This window comes from Pteronotus mesoamericanus, unplaced genomic scaffold (assembly GCF_021234165.1).
Source record: "Pteronotus mesoamericanus isolate MK-2021 breed Mesoamerican mustached bat unplaced genomic scaffold, CSHL_Meso_final contig_101, whole genome shotgun sequence".
Taxonomy (NCBI): domain Eukaryota; kingdom Metazoa; phylum Chordata; class Mammalia; order Chiroptera; family Mormoopidae; genus Pteronotus; species Pteronotus mesoamericanus.
This window is the reverse complement of record NW_026555001.1, coordinates 28,172,837-28,185,379: the sequence shown is the minus strand read 5'-3', so window position 1 is coordinate 28,185,379 and position 12,543 is coordinate 28,172,837. Positions and strand designations below refer to the sequence as shown.

The 12,543-nt window shown below is 62.1% G+C and overlaps 1 protein-coding gene across 1 annotated transcript; it reads right to left on the bottom strand.

Annotated features, from left to right (window-relative positions):
* Positions 1 to 826: 826 nt before the first annotated feature.
* Positions 827 to 11,731, bottom strand: CMPK2 (cytidine/uridine monophosphate kinase 2). The gene is made up of 5 exons (XM_054566656.1): positions 11,056 to 11,731; positions 9,610 to 9,724; positions 8,471 to 8,672; positions 3,636 to 3,869; positions 827 to 2,438 (listed from the first exon to the last, which is right to left on the bottom strand). Exons 1-5 carry the CDS (start codon positions 11,725 to 11,727, stop codon positions 2,321 to 2,323), a joined length of 1,341 nt encoding a protein of 446 aa, XP_054422631.1. The 5' UTR covers positions 11,728 to 11,731; the 3' UTR covers positions 827 to 2,320.
* Positions 11,732 to 12,543: the final 812 nt, after the last annotated feature.

Genomic DNA, 12,543 nt, shown 5'->3' with positions numbered 1-12,543 from the left:
GGAAACGCGGCAGGTGGGCGCTGAGGTTCCGCGCACGTGACTGCTGCACGTCTGTCCTGCACGCACTGGCTGGTGGGGGGGGAGAGCCCCGGGCACCTCGCACCTCGTCCTCAGCTGCTCGTCCTGAGCGAAGGCCACCTCCTTTCACCCTGCTGCCTCTCCACCTCCCAGGTGCCACCCTCGTCGCCAGGTCCCCAGGCGGCTACCACCCGCACTGGCCGGTAGTGCGGAGGGGACAGGGCCGCCCTCCCTGGCCCGCCCGGGTCCCCGCTGCCCCTGGTGAGGGGAGAGCCTGGAGGGGCTCAGGCGGCCGCTCCAGTGGGAGGGGCCTTGGACACGCTCCTAATTCTCAGCAGCCGCCTGTGCAGCTACACCGTCTGTTGCTGGGGCGGAAAGGGACAGTAAGTATTTGGGACAGTGAGGGGGTATCACAGGGACAGAAATGAAACTCACCTTGTCACGAAACAGAGCCAGGCAAACAGTCCCTGTCATCAGTTTTTGGGCAAGGGGCACCGTGTTATCACAGACTCACAAGTCACACCATACCAGCGTGCGAGGAGCTCAGGTGCGCCATCCGGGGTCTTACTGGATTGGACGAAAATCCCACTAATATGTGCGCTGAAGAAGGGCCTGCACGTTCCTGCCGTGGTGTTTGAACAAAACGGAAACGGTCTCCCTTCCTCCGCAGCCACGTTGACGCAGTCGCACCGGCCGTGGGAGCGCACGCCTCTCCCCGCCCTTGCCCCAAATCTCCCTCCCACACCGGAGCCGCCCGGCAGGGGCGCCTTCCGGGAACCAACACACACTTGTGACAACGGCACGGCTTAGAAAACAGGGTGAGTTTATTAACCTGTAAGGCACAGACGGAAGGCATTAGATGCTGCTTCTCCCAGGCTGCCTCACGTCACCAACGCCCACCGCGCCATTAGACATCACACCGTAAAGAGCCTCAACACCGTGCATCAGCTTCAAAAGGATTTTCTACTGAAATCAATGACATATTTATATACAGAGACAGATTGTGTGTACATTACCTATAGTTCTTTAGAAAAACAGTATGCTACAGTTAACACTAAACTTTCTTGTAATTTAAGATCCCATATTATAAATCTGATGAGGCCTGACATAATTTATAGGTTCATCCATCTTAGAACTGGAAGGAATTGCAGGTAACCGCTGGTTCCGCTGACTTCTCAAGACAAATGATTATTCTCACATCGGAGATCGGGTTACACAGACGGCTGTGTTGAACGACTCACCCAAGGCCACCACGCTATTACGTTTCCTCTTTTCTGAGCTATTGTCTTCAAGCCAAACAAATCTCTAAACTGATTTCACGCGCCGTCACCAGACATTCAAGCGCAAGGTAATTTACTAAGACTCCTCCTTCTAGGATCCACCTGGTCAGACAAATGAACTCTGTGGCATGAAAATACAGAACGAGCATTGCCTCAGCTCCTCGGCTTCCACTGTAATTAGTGAAGCACCGTCCCTGCGCTTCAGGGGAACATCAATCTAAACACACGGCTGCGCTGGCGATGCTGAACGCATCCAGTTCAGGGCAAAACACTCATTGTACCCAAAGCCCTGTTTGCAAAGGACAGGGATCAAAATGAGCAGCATATAATTTAAGGAAGCTCGGCGTAGCTGCCCTTAGAGAAGGCAGCCTTCTCTAAGGCTGGCCGCCTCCCCAGCTGCCTCTGCAGGGCTAAAGGGAGGACCTTGCCAGGGTTCTGAGAGGCAGCCAGAGGCCTTCTGGGTAGGTGCCCCTGACCCACCGGCCGGCTCCGCGGGAGCTGGGGCGCACAGCCGGTTCTGCGGGGGCGCTGGGCTCTGGGATTCGGGGCTACGTCAGAAGGATGGACGTGGGCGGGCCGGGAAGGCGTCAGCCCTGCCGTGCCAATCAAGGTGTCCTTGGGAGCCAGGAGGGGGAGCGTGGCGGGGGCGGGGCTCCTGCTGAGTGGGAACCCTTCCGGGGGGGCTGCTACATGCCGCATGCTCTCTGGATGCCGCAAACCTGGGAGGCCTTCGGTAGGGACATAGCTAAAAATACACCCCAAGAAAACGTGGGTCACGCTAGGTGGAAAGCCACCCCGGCCTCTTACTGGGACGTGACCAGCCTCCACCCGCATGGGCCCATTGGTAAGAAGCAAGTACAATGATTGATATGAAATCCAAATGTCCGGTCCCCAATCTCCGGCCACATGGCGAGCTTATGCGGCAGAAATCGGGAAAAGCGTGTAAAGCCAGGCGTGGGCTGAGATGTGACGAGCAATATCACATCTCGTCCTAGGTGTCGCCGGGCCCCGAGTTACCGCAACTAGTAACAGTTCTTTTGGATCAAGCTCAGCACCGTCTTCAGGACCTCCTCTTGGGACGGGTCGGCGTCCACCACCTGGCAGCCGGGGTTCTCCATCCGCTGGTAGCACACCTCCACCCTGCAGACAGGCAGAAGGGACAGGGTTGGCACGCTGCTCAGCACGGCTCCGCACGCGACCGGCACTGCCTGCCGCGATGCCAGCGGCTGGAGGCACGGCCCCCGCCTGGCTTACCACGACACAGCCTGGCCCCCAGCTTTGCCCCAGAGCACACCCGGGGCACAGTGTTCCGTGCGTGGCACTTCGGTAGCGATGTTTAATAGCTGGCAAGGGTGAGCACCTGCTGTGTGCCCCGCCGTGGGATCCTGCGTTGTCCTACCCGCCTCGTGCTCAGAGGGGCCTGGGGAGGGAGCCGTGGTGCCCCCACGCTGCAGGCAGGGTAGTGGAGGGCCAAACGGATGAGGCAATTTGCCCAGGGACGAAGGTCTCCGCAGCCTGTTTTCTGAAGGATTTCAGGCAAGCCAGACGTGACGCAAGCCAGGGGCCCTGGGCACCCGTGTGACCACGGAGGAGCCTCCTGAAACGTTGCCAGGATTGCTCGCCTCCTGCCCGGGCCCTCTGCACGTGTGCGGAGCGACAACCGACAGCGCGGCTGACGCACAGCGGCGTGGCGGTTACAGCGGCTCCTCCTCCGTAAAACGAGGGCGGAGGTGACGCCTTCCCCACGCGTTGGTCGTGAGGGTTCACGGAACCCTCCTGTTAAGGAGTCGAGGGCGCGGCGTGGCTTCTTTGCACACGGCAGGGCTGCCCTGTATTCAGGCGGTGACGGCGCAGCGTCACTGTCGACGGGAGCGGCCCCGCCGTGGCGTCTCCGGCCGCTCACAGAGCCGGCTCCTGCAAAGCCGGCGCGGTCAGGGGTGCAGAGGCCCCGCCTGCGCGCGCGCTTTTCCACAAATATAAAAGCACTGCTGGAGCCTCGAGACCAGCTCCATCTCCATGGCCGTCTTGCTTGTGAGGCCTACGTGAGTTTAGACAAACCAGGGAATTGTTCGGGCCCCAGATGGGAAAGCGGTAAAACACAGCTGACATCCTTGCAGAGGTGACTAGGACGTTCTGCTCCCCGGTGGGACATCCCATGGCTTTGGAGCCCCATGTGACCACCCCACTGGAAGCGGCTGAACGCACGCGGAGACTACCGGCTCTCGGGTTTGAAAAACGGGAACAAGGTCATTTTGCCAGATTCCTAAGGCTGGCGCCCTTCCTGGCCCTCGCTGCGGCCAGGGACCCCCATCACACACATCGCACGGAGACACCTACTTCTGACGAAATACGTTGTTGTCCTCCAGCTCCGTCTCCTCTCTGGTCCTCTCCAGGCCCCGGCCCTGGATCCTCTTCCTCCTCTCCTCAGGGCTCACGGTGAGCAGCAGGACCAGGTTGGGCTTCAGCAGGTCCCGCGGCCACTGGTATATGGGGTGGTGGGCCGGGGGCAGGTGCTGGACAGCCCCGCTCACCTCGGTGGCGATGGCGTAGGTGGCCGTGCTGTGCCAGTACCTGAGAAGGGAAGGAGCGGTGAGTTCTCCATCTGCGGGAGACATCAAGGCAGCCCCAGAGGATGAGAAAATCGGCCACGGAGGATGCTGGAACCAGAGACGGCTCTGCTCACGCTTTCCCGGCGCTGGATCCAGGAAATAATCTAACTCTTGTTTTTAGAGACTTGCAAAATGCAAACCCCCCAGCTCAGCACAAAGGGTGATCCCCTGCAGCAAACACTTGGGCGACAACCACCCGCGTCCCAAGGCGCAGAGGCGCTCCCAGCTCCCAGCCTGGCTGCGTGTTCAATGTGCGACCGACTCTCAAGGTTTAAAACCCTACCCGCTTCACGGCTGGAGGCCTGAACCACTTTTCTCTGTGAAAAGAACATACTGGTGTTTACAAAATAAATTCCCGGTGTTGTCCAAACTGTGCACTGTTCTACTTTCTGCCACCCACTTGCTCTGTGGACATCGGTCGGTCACGTGAGCCTAGGGGGTCTTGGTCCCCTCATGAGGACAACGGAGCCCTGCGAGCGTCCTCTCCCATGGGTGGTGCAGCAGCAGAGAAATGCGGTGACAGCTGTGTCTCACTGCCAGCCTAAGCCGACATCTAATTCTTCCTGGACACTAAAGCCAGGTCATGTCAACTGAGGATAGCGTGACAGACAGTACCGCAAAGGACAAGCATCAAGAATCAATCTGGGAGCGGACGCGTTCCAACGCCATCTGCCCTTTGCAGCCCTGTCCACCCCCACAGGTGCGTGCGGCTCCCAGGACCTCAGGCCACCGCAGCTGCGGGCTCTGCATTCTACCTGCACATTCCTCCGGGCCGCCTACGTGACTCGCACCACGGACAAACCTGTCCGTCCACCTCCTCTATCGGGCTCATCTGTCTCCTGAGCCTGCGCAAGCCATGCAGGGGCTGGGGTTCTTCTTGTTCGCAACCGAAGGACCATTTCCCGGGGGTTTGCCCACGGCCTCGGCGCACAGAAGGAAATGCTCAGCTGTGGATACTGAGGACAATATCTTAATTTAAAAGCCTTCTTTACTGTAGGAGAATCATGAGCAAGAATAGGTGGTCAAAACCAATAAGGATACTTAAGCTGCAAACCTTAACTGCAGCTGCCACTAAAAATGACCGTCTCCCCTCATACTTCCGGCTAGACAATGGTGGTGTCTCTAACTGGTTTCATTAAAGCCTTGAAACAGGAACAACCCGGACAACCAACGGCTGCTCTTCTCACCCGGGTCGGTGACACAGGAGCTCTCTGAAGAACAAAACCGCGGACCACCCACAGGCACACAGAAGAGAGACCAGGAAGCAGCAGTCCTGCTCCCTTCGGGGGAGCCCTCTCAGGGACAACCACGGAGCTCCTGCTAAACAATCGCGCCCCTGGCTATCCGTTTCGAACTCCTTCACGACTCAGTGTTTTCCATGCCGGGCAGCAAGGGGCCTCGCTAGCGCACACCAAACGCACTCTGCCGACACATTTTACACAGCTTAGGTGATAATGCTTTACATTTGAGCAGCCACTTGCTATGTTCACAGCGCTTCCCACGGCCCCTCCGCCGTGGCTGCCCGTCCCCAGGCTTGGTGGCCAGCAGGGAGGGGGTCACAGAGACCCCCATTTAACACAGGATGCGGGACGCGGGCGCGTCCGCCTCGGCGCGGAAGCTGGCGCGGCTCCAGCCTTCTGCGCTGCTCAGGAAACGGCGTGCCTCTGCTGGACGTTTTAAAATAGAGGCCTGATTTGATTTTCTTTTAGGGCTGTGACTCTCTCTTCCTGCCCAGAGACATTTTTAAAAACAGCCTGTCAAGAGTGGCTGACGTCGGTCTGGGACGACGTTCCCGGAGCCTCTGCGGCGGCACCCGGCCCCGCCGTGTGCGCGCTGTAAGGAAGAGCGGGCGCTTCCTCCCGGGAATCTAGGGACTGGGACACACGAAAAGGCAGCGAACAGAGTAGCATCGGGTACTTCGGCCACAGGGCAAAAACGCCGCCCAGGCAAAGGCGGCCCACGGAGGCATGCGCTCTCTTCCCCTCCCCAGGATCCCTTGCACCAGCCACCGTGGAATGGTCGCCTCGCCGTGTCCCCAGCCAGCACTGCCTGCCGGCCGGGTGGCCCAGGCACAGCACCGGCCCACTCCGCTCCCTCGTTTGTGCGGGTTTTCACCTTGGTGACCCCGCACCCCCTCAGTTCTCTGCAAACATGCACAGGGGACTCTTCAGGGAGTATTTCTGAGACAGAAAAAAGGGTACAAAGGCAGTTCAAGAGAAGGGGAGCGGTTCTGTCTCCAAATGTGGCAAATGAGCTTGTAACTGACCGACTCGCCCACGGGGCTGGGGGGGAGGGGCAGGGGGGCGGGGGACCTGCTGCGGCTGGTTAGCAGGGCAGTGCTGGGTGCTGGCTAGGACGCGTGTCACAGGTGATTCTCAAACCAGCGTGGGGAGGGCGCCGGCTTGCCCCCCACTTCAGAAAACACTGCAACACCTACCGCGGCGGAGCACACCCCCGAGCGCGCGCCCCCCCAGCCCCACCCCGGGGACTCTGCAGAACAGAGCCGCACCCGTGTGTGCACAGAGTGCCTCAGAGGGCGCCCCTGACACCGAGGAGGAATAGCAGGTGCCGCGCTACGGCAGTCAGAAGCAAAGAGCCCTTCAAGGTCATTGGCCTACGTTCGAGAACAGGTGGAAGCACGGGGTGCCCCTGGGGCGAGAATGGTAGAGGCTGGAAGGAGGGGGCAGCAGGCTCGCGGGCCTGGAGAGGCCCCCAGTCTACGCCGGGGTGCCCGCCAAGCCTGGGTGTGTTCACTTTTGAAATTCATGGCGATTTACATTGAGGACCGATGCTCTTTCCTGAATGCCTGTCCCACTTCACTACAACGGCTCGTCTGTCCCCCCAAAAGTCAGATCGCAGAGAGGACAGTAAACATTCCAGGAACGTTCAGAAACAGCCCGGCCAGGAAGGCAGCCCTCGCGCGCCGCCTCAGCCTCAGCGCCCTCCTCCCCGAGGCCGGCGCTCCCAACGCGCGGTCAACACCCGCTGGCCCTCTGCGCCCTGTGCCCCGTGCTGCCCAGCGCCTGCCGGTGAGGCTCCTGCTGCCCCTTGGCGTTTTCCTTGGAAACGACGGCTTTGCAAGTTCAGCTGTTGAGTGTTCGGAGCTCCGTCCGTGAACGGCGGCCGGTGTTCATTTACTCGTTCCTCTCTGCTGAGCTCTGGGCTCCTCCACGTCTTCAACATTATAAGCACGGCTGACGCGAACTCCCGGGGGAGCTTCCCCAGCTCCTCTCCGAGCCCTGCGCCGGGTCTGCTCCCACCAGCCCCTGCATCGCCAGCTCTGGCCTAAGGTCAGGGCATTTTTAATGAGCTCTCACCCGCCTGATGAGCGGGAGGCTGGGCCTCACTGTAGCCGTCGTTCCCGTCACCGAGCCGTGGCGAGTACGCCTGTGAGACTTGCCTTTGCTCCCTTTTTGTGGCATTTTAAAGCCACTGCTTATACACAGGGTCGGGCAGAAGTAACGCCACCGAGTGTGGCTGGTCGGGGACGTGAACGCCTCGCACGAGACAGCCAGCCACATGCACATTTCACCGGTAACGTCATACGGTGCGCTGAGTGCGGCAGGGTTATGTTACAGAATTACACGCTTATGATTGTATAATAAAATATTTGTGTGCACTAAGAAAGAGGCATTATTGGTGCGAGACTCTGCGGGAAATCTCAAAAGCACAATGCAGGTGATGTTGCTCCTTTATTGGAAACCTTCCCTGGGCTCCCCGCCACACTCAGGACCCTGTCCACGCCCCTCGCCGCAGCCGCGGACCCCAGGGCCCCGCCCCTGCCCGTCCCTCTTCCTCCATCCGAGGCGCGCCCCCTCGTCCATGGGCCTCAAATAAGCTAACGCCCCCCTATCTCTGCTTTGTCCCGCCGATCATCTCTCTCTCCACGGCGCTGTCCGCGTTTCGCGCCTGCCTCTTCTTGGACAGTCAGGGCTCGGATCGCGGGCCTCCTCACTCGGGCCTGGCCACCCCATGCCCCGTAGGGGGGTGGCCGTTCTTCATCCTGCCGTCTTGACGCACCTGCTTCCTCCGCAGCGCTTCCCATCCTCCGACACCATCTCCTGCGTCCAGGCTCTTCGCTGCCCCCGCTCCGCAGCATGTCGGCTCCGTGAGAGCAGAGCCCCAACGAGCTCACCACCCCCCGCCCCGAGGCCCTCGGTGAGGACAGCCACCGTGGGTGGCCAAGCGATGTTTGCGGGCGGAGCCGAAGAGCCAACACACCTCTGAGAGCATCGATGTGTGAGGGAGAGCCTGAGGCTGCTGCTCCCGGCCCGGCACCTCTCGCTCAGGCACTGTGGCAGGTTACATCACCGTTCTCAGGCCTGTGTTTCTCATCAGGAGAATGTTGAGCGTCCTTAGCCAAGCCATTGTCCCAGCTATGAGCACAATGTGTGCGGTGTTCTTAGCGAGATGCCAGGCAGCGGTGTCCTTAATGAAGCACAGGCATTGTTCCTATGGCTCTCATAACACGGGCTCCCTTAATAAACACACCTGTGCACTTGCAGAAACACACGCACGCACTGACATGGTGGCAGACGATGCCAAATTCACGGTTATACCCACCTGTCTACAATCACAGGGGACGTGGTAGATTTCTCGGCTATTTCAGAAGCCACGATATAATTGCCCAGTGAGTAAAAAGCCCTTCTAACGATGGTTGGCTCGTCATCAAAGACTTTCCGCCACTCGCTGACGCAGGCGGGTGGGGACCGCAAGAGCGCGGCCTGGAGTGACTCAGAAGCGGCCTGGGTGACGGTGGTTTTACCTGCAGGTCGAGGGACAACAGCACAGCACACTTAACCCGTGCCACCGTGTCCCCCACCCTCCCCCAGGTTCCTATTGCCTCTGAAGGGACAAAGGCATTCGTTCAACCTTCGTAAATCCAGGGCACGGATGAACTCATTTGACTATACAAAGTGGCAGACCCTCGGGGACCGCGGGCCCTTCCTTTCGGTGTCAGGACGCTTGGAAGCAGCCAGCCTGGCTGGCCGTCCCGCTGAGGAAGGAGCGCAGCGCGCCGGCGCCGGCGCCGAGGCCGTCCTCCGCTCGCTCGGCCCCTCCTCGGGCCGCCCCTCTGCCGCCGGGGAAGGAGCCGCGCCCGCCTCCAAGCCAGGTGCCGCCCTGCGCCCCAGGCCCAGCCTGTCCTCCGTCTCTCCTGCTGCCCTGGGGCCACACTTCTGCCACTGTGCGTGGGTCTCGGTGCAGGCGCCACCGCTGTGTTTTGGCAGCCACCTGGCAGCTGCGAGGGCTTCCTTTCTCCGCTTCCTATGCCTTCCTCCTGGGGCTGCACAGGCGGCCTCCAGCCTACCCGGGACTCCCAGACCGCGACGCTGGCTCGGGGCTCACACCTGCGTGCGCACTGACCCTTCTGTCGGGGCGCCGACCCGGGCTCCTCGCCTGGCCGGCCCCTCCCTGGACTGAACACGCACTCCGGCTCCGCACCCTCCCAAGCTCTCCCGGCCCCTGCCCGGCCCCCTGGCCTCCGCCCTGGGCTGCAGGCGGTGCCCCAGCCCCCCAGGGCTGCACATGGAAGGGCTTCTGCGCTGGGGCATCCGGGCCTGCCCAGCCCCCGGCCAGCACAAACGAGGGGCTCACGGGGGGCCGCTCTGAACGCTGGAGGAAGGGCCCTTTGCCAAGGCCTGTCTGTTCCTGCATCTGATTGATCATCTCGTTGCCGTCACCAGAAGGGACCGTTCTCTCACCTGTGGCATCCAGTCCTTCAATGACAATGACCGGGAACTTGCCTTTCTGGACCTGAGCCGGGCACCGGTCGACCAGCTCCAGCACGGCCCGGGCTTCCGGAATGAAGGCTGTGCACTGCAAGACAGCGTCAGTGTGTCGGCGGGGAAGCTGCGGCCGCCGCGGGAGCCACACAGCTTGCCGTGGAGCCTGCGCTGTGCCGGGCACCCCGCGGAAACCCACAGTGCCTGACCCGGGGGCGTGGGGGGGGGCCTTGGCTGAACTGTGTGGCCTCAGCGCAGAAAGGCGGTGGCCTTCAGCGTCCCTCGGCCTGCCGCCCGGCCGACCCACTTCCCCCGGAGGGGGACGGACGGCGGTGACACACGGGTACAGAGCAGCGTCACACCGCGGCACTGCAGCCTCAGGCCCACCTGAAGCAGTGTGTCAAGGGTGGGGAGTCAGTGTGGACGACAGCAGCCTGCACCCCGGCCTCCCTCACGGATCGGGGCGGAGAAGAGGGCGCCGCCGCACAGCAACCACGCCGGGGGCAGGGGGGGGCGGTGGAGCGGGGCGGGTGTGGCGGAGTTCAGAGTTCGTACCCGGCCTCGCCCCGCTGCACGGGCGGGCACCTCTAGGCTGAAACCAGACACTGACTCGGGTGTGGGCTCAGCTCTGAGCCAGGCAGGAGTCTGGGCACCAGACAGGGTCGGGGCCGGGGGCGGGGGGTGCTGGGGCCGGGCTCCTACTACCCCCTCCATGGGATAAGGAAACTGACACGCAGGCTGTTTAAGAAACAGGCTGAAAGTGACATGGAAAATAAATGCTACTGTTTGATTTCAACCCAAGCCGAGGTCACACAGGCACTCCCAGCCAGTCCACTGGACAACCCCACAAGTTGGAAAAGGAGCCCAGCGTCAGAAGGCGTGGGCAGACGCCCCGACCGGCCCGGCTCCCCTTCGTGTCACACCCGGTCCTGAGTGTCGGAGGGTCCCTTAATTGTCACCACACTGCAAGGCAGGCACTTCACAGGTGAAAGATGGAGAGACACCCTTCGGGTAGCTGAGGGCTCAGATCGAGCCCCTACGTAGGCAGGCAGTGTTTAACTCCAAGCGCCTTACACCCCCAAACGCGTGCCCTTTCTGCGGCCCCAGCCTCAGGGAATGGGAAGATTCCTGCGGGCCTGGGGCGGAGAGAGGGGCTGTCTTCCTGTCTTGTGTCCAGCCCCACTCTGCGCTAGGGCACCAATCTCCCACAGTCAGGATGGGGGGTCCTGCCAGGCGGGAATGGAGGAAGGGCCGTGTATCTGGTCCGAGCCTGCACGCAGCCCGCCTTCCTGGCCCGCTGTGTGCACCGGGGTAAACGCACAACCCCAGCAGGAGAGGTGTAATAGGCAGCCCCTGCCCCGCCCTCTGCCACTCTCAGACCTGGAGGGTCCACCCGCCCTGCTGGGAAGGGATGGGAACTCTTACCGCCTCCAGAACGCCGCGGGCTGCTTCCCGGTGGGGGAAAACCCCAGAGCTGGGCAGGTCAGGTACCACGGGGTGCAGGGCTGGCTCCGGGGCGCGCCCCACGGGCTCGCGCTCCACCTGCCGCCACCCCTGGCCGTCCCGCAGCTCCCACAGGCGCTGCCACAGCTGGGGGAGCGGGTCGGCCAAGAACTCCCCCAGACGCGGGCGCGGGGTCTCCAGGTAGGAGTCCAGCAGTGCCAGCAGCGCCCGCCGGGTGTCCGGGCTGTCGTTGGGGTCGTGGAGCAGGACGCCCTGCTGCAGGGCCCCCGCCCTGCCGTCCGGGGAGTAGCACAGCAGCCGGCGCAGCTGGCAGCGCTTGAGGGGCCCGCGGTGGAGCTGCTGCAGGAGGCGCTGGTGCAGCCGGGCCGCGCGCACGCGGGCCGCGTAATCCCCGCCCGGTGCCACCGGCACGCACAGAGAATAGCTGCGGCCCGGCGGGCCCAGGAGCGCGGCCGCGCGGGGGTCGAGGGGCGCGCCGGCGGCGTCGGTGCCCACGGCGAAGTGCGCCAGGGTGCAGCCGGGGAGCTCGAGTGCGAAGAAGCGCGGCGGCGCCATGGTCCGAGCAGAGGCCCCGCGCTGGGGCCCGGACAGGATCCCGAGCAGCAGGGCTCGGAGGCGGCGGGCCGACACCATGGGCGTCTCCGGGTTCCTAGCCCCGCGCTTGCCAATGAAACCTGGAGCACTTGGGCGGCGCCGCCAGGAAACGAAAGTTAACTGGCCGCAAAAGCGGGGACGAGGTCTGCGCCAACCGAAGGTGGCGAGAGGAAACGCCCTCAGCTGCGCGTCACCGCGGTCCGCGCGGTCCCTCGGCGCCGCCCCCAAGGGCTGCCTTCCAGGGTCGAGCCCCGCAGGCGGCGCTGAATAGGGCTGCGCGGCGCTGCGCTCCGGGTGGGCACGGGGCCCGGGCCTCGGTGGGACTCGGTCCTCAGCTGCGCCCCGAGTTCACTTGCAGGAGCGGCCCTGCAGCCCCTGCCGGACCTCTGCTCTCCGCGCTAACTACGCGGCCGCCCCGGCGCGGGACCGAGTCCTACCAGGGGCTGCTTTTTGCCTAAACAAGTACTTTTCACTTCTGTTTACATGTTTTTCCCTCTTCTTGAAATCATCCTGTTTATTGGACCATACTGGGCGTTCACCCCAGTTTGCCCTCTTAAAGGGACTTTCCATTAACCGAGTCCTGCGCACAGGTCCCGCAGGCAGGCTGGAACGGGAGGGAGGGGGGCGGGGGGGGGGGGCCTCTACCTGCGGAAGGAAGCCCCACCCCCAGCGCGGCTGCCCAGGGCCAGGGCTGACGCAACTGTTCTGGTTTGTTCTTTTGTTTGTACTTGCTCACTGATCTTGAAAACCGATTGTGAAGCTCACCCAGAAAAAAAAAAAAAAAAAATTCCATGAGAAAAATCTCGAAAATTTAGAACTGAGGTCAAGCTGGAAAACGTACGATGAACTGAGAGC

What these genes read in the sequence shown, in the direction of transcription:
- CMPK2 (XM_054566656.1), bottom strand. Translation starts at nt 11,727, where the DNA reads ATGGTGTCGGCCCGCCGCCTCCGAGCCCTGCTGCTCGGGATCCTGTCC. An exon ending in CCCGCGGCGTTCTGGAGGCG is followed by an intron (nt 9,725 to 11,055) that starts GTAAGAGTTCCC and finishes GCTGTCTTGCAG; the next exon opens with TGCACAGCCTTCATTCCGGA. An exon ending in AACAACGTATTTCGTCAGAA is followed by an intron (nt 2,439 to 3,635) that starts GTAGGTGTCTCC and finishes GCCTGTCTGCAG; the next exon opens with GGTGGAGGTGTGCTACCAGC.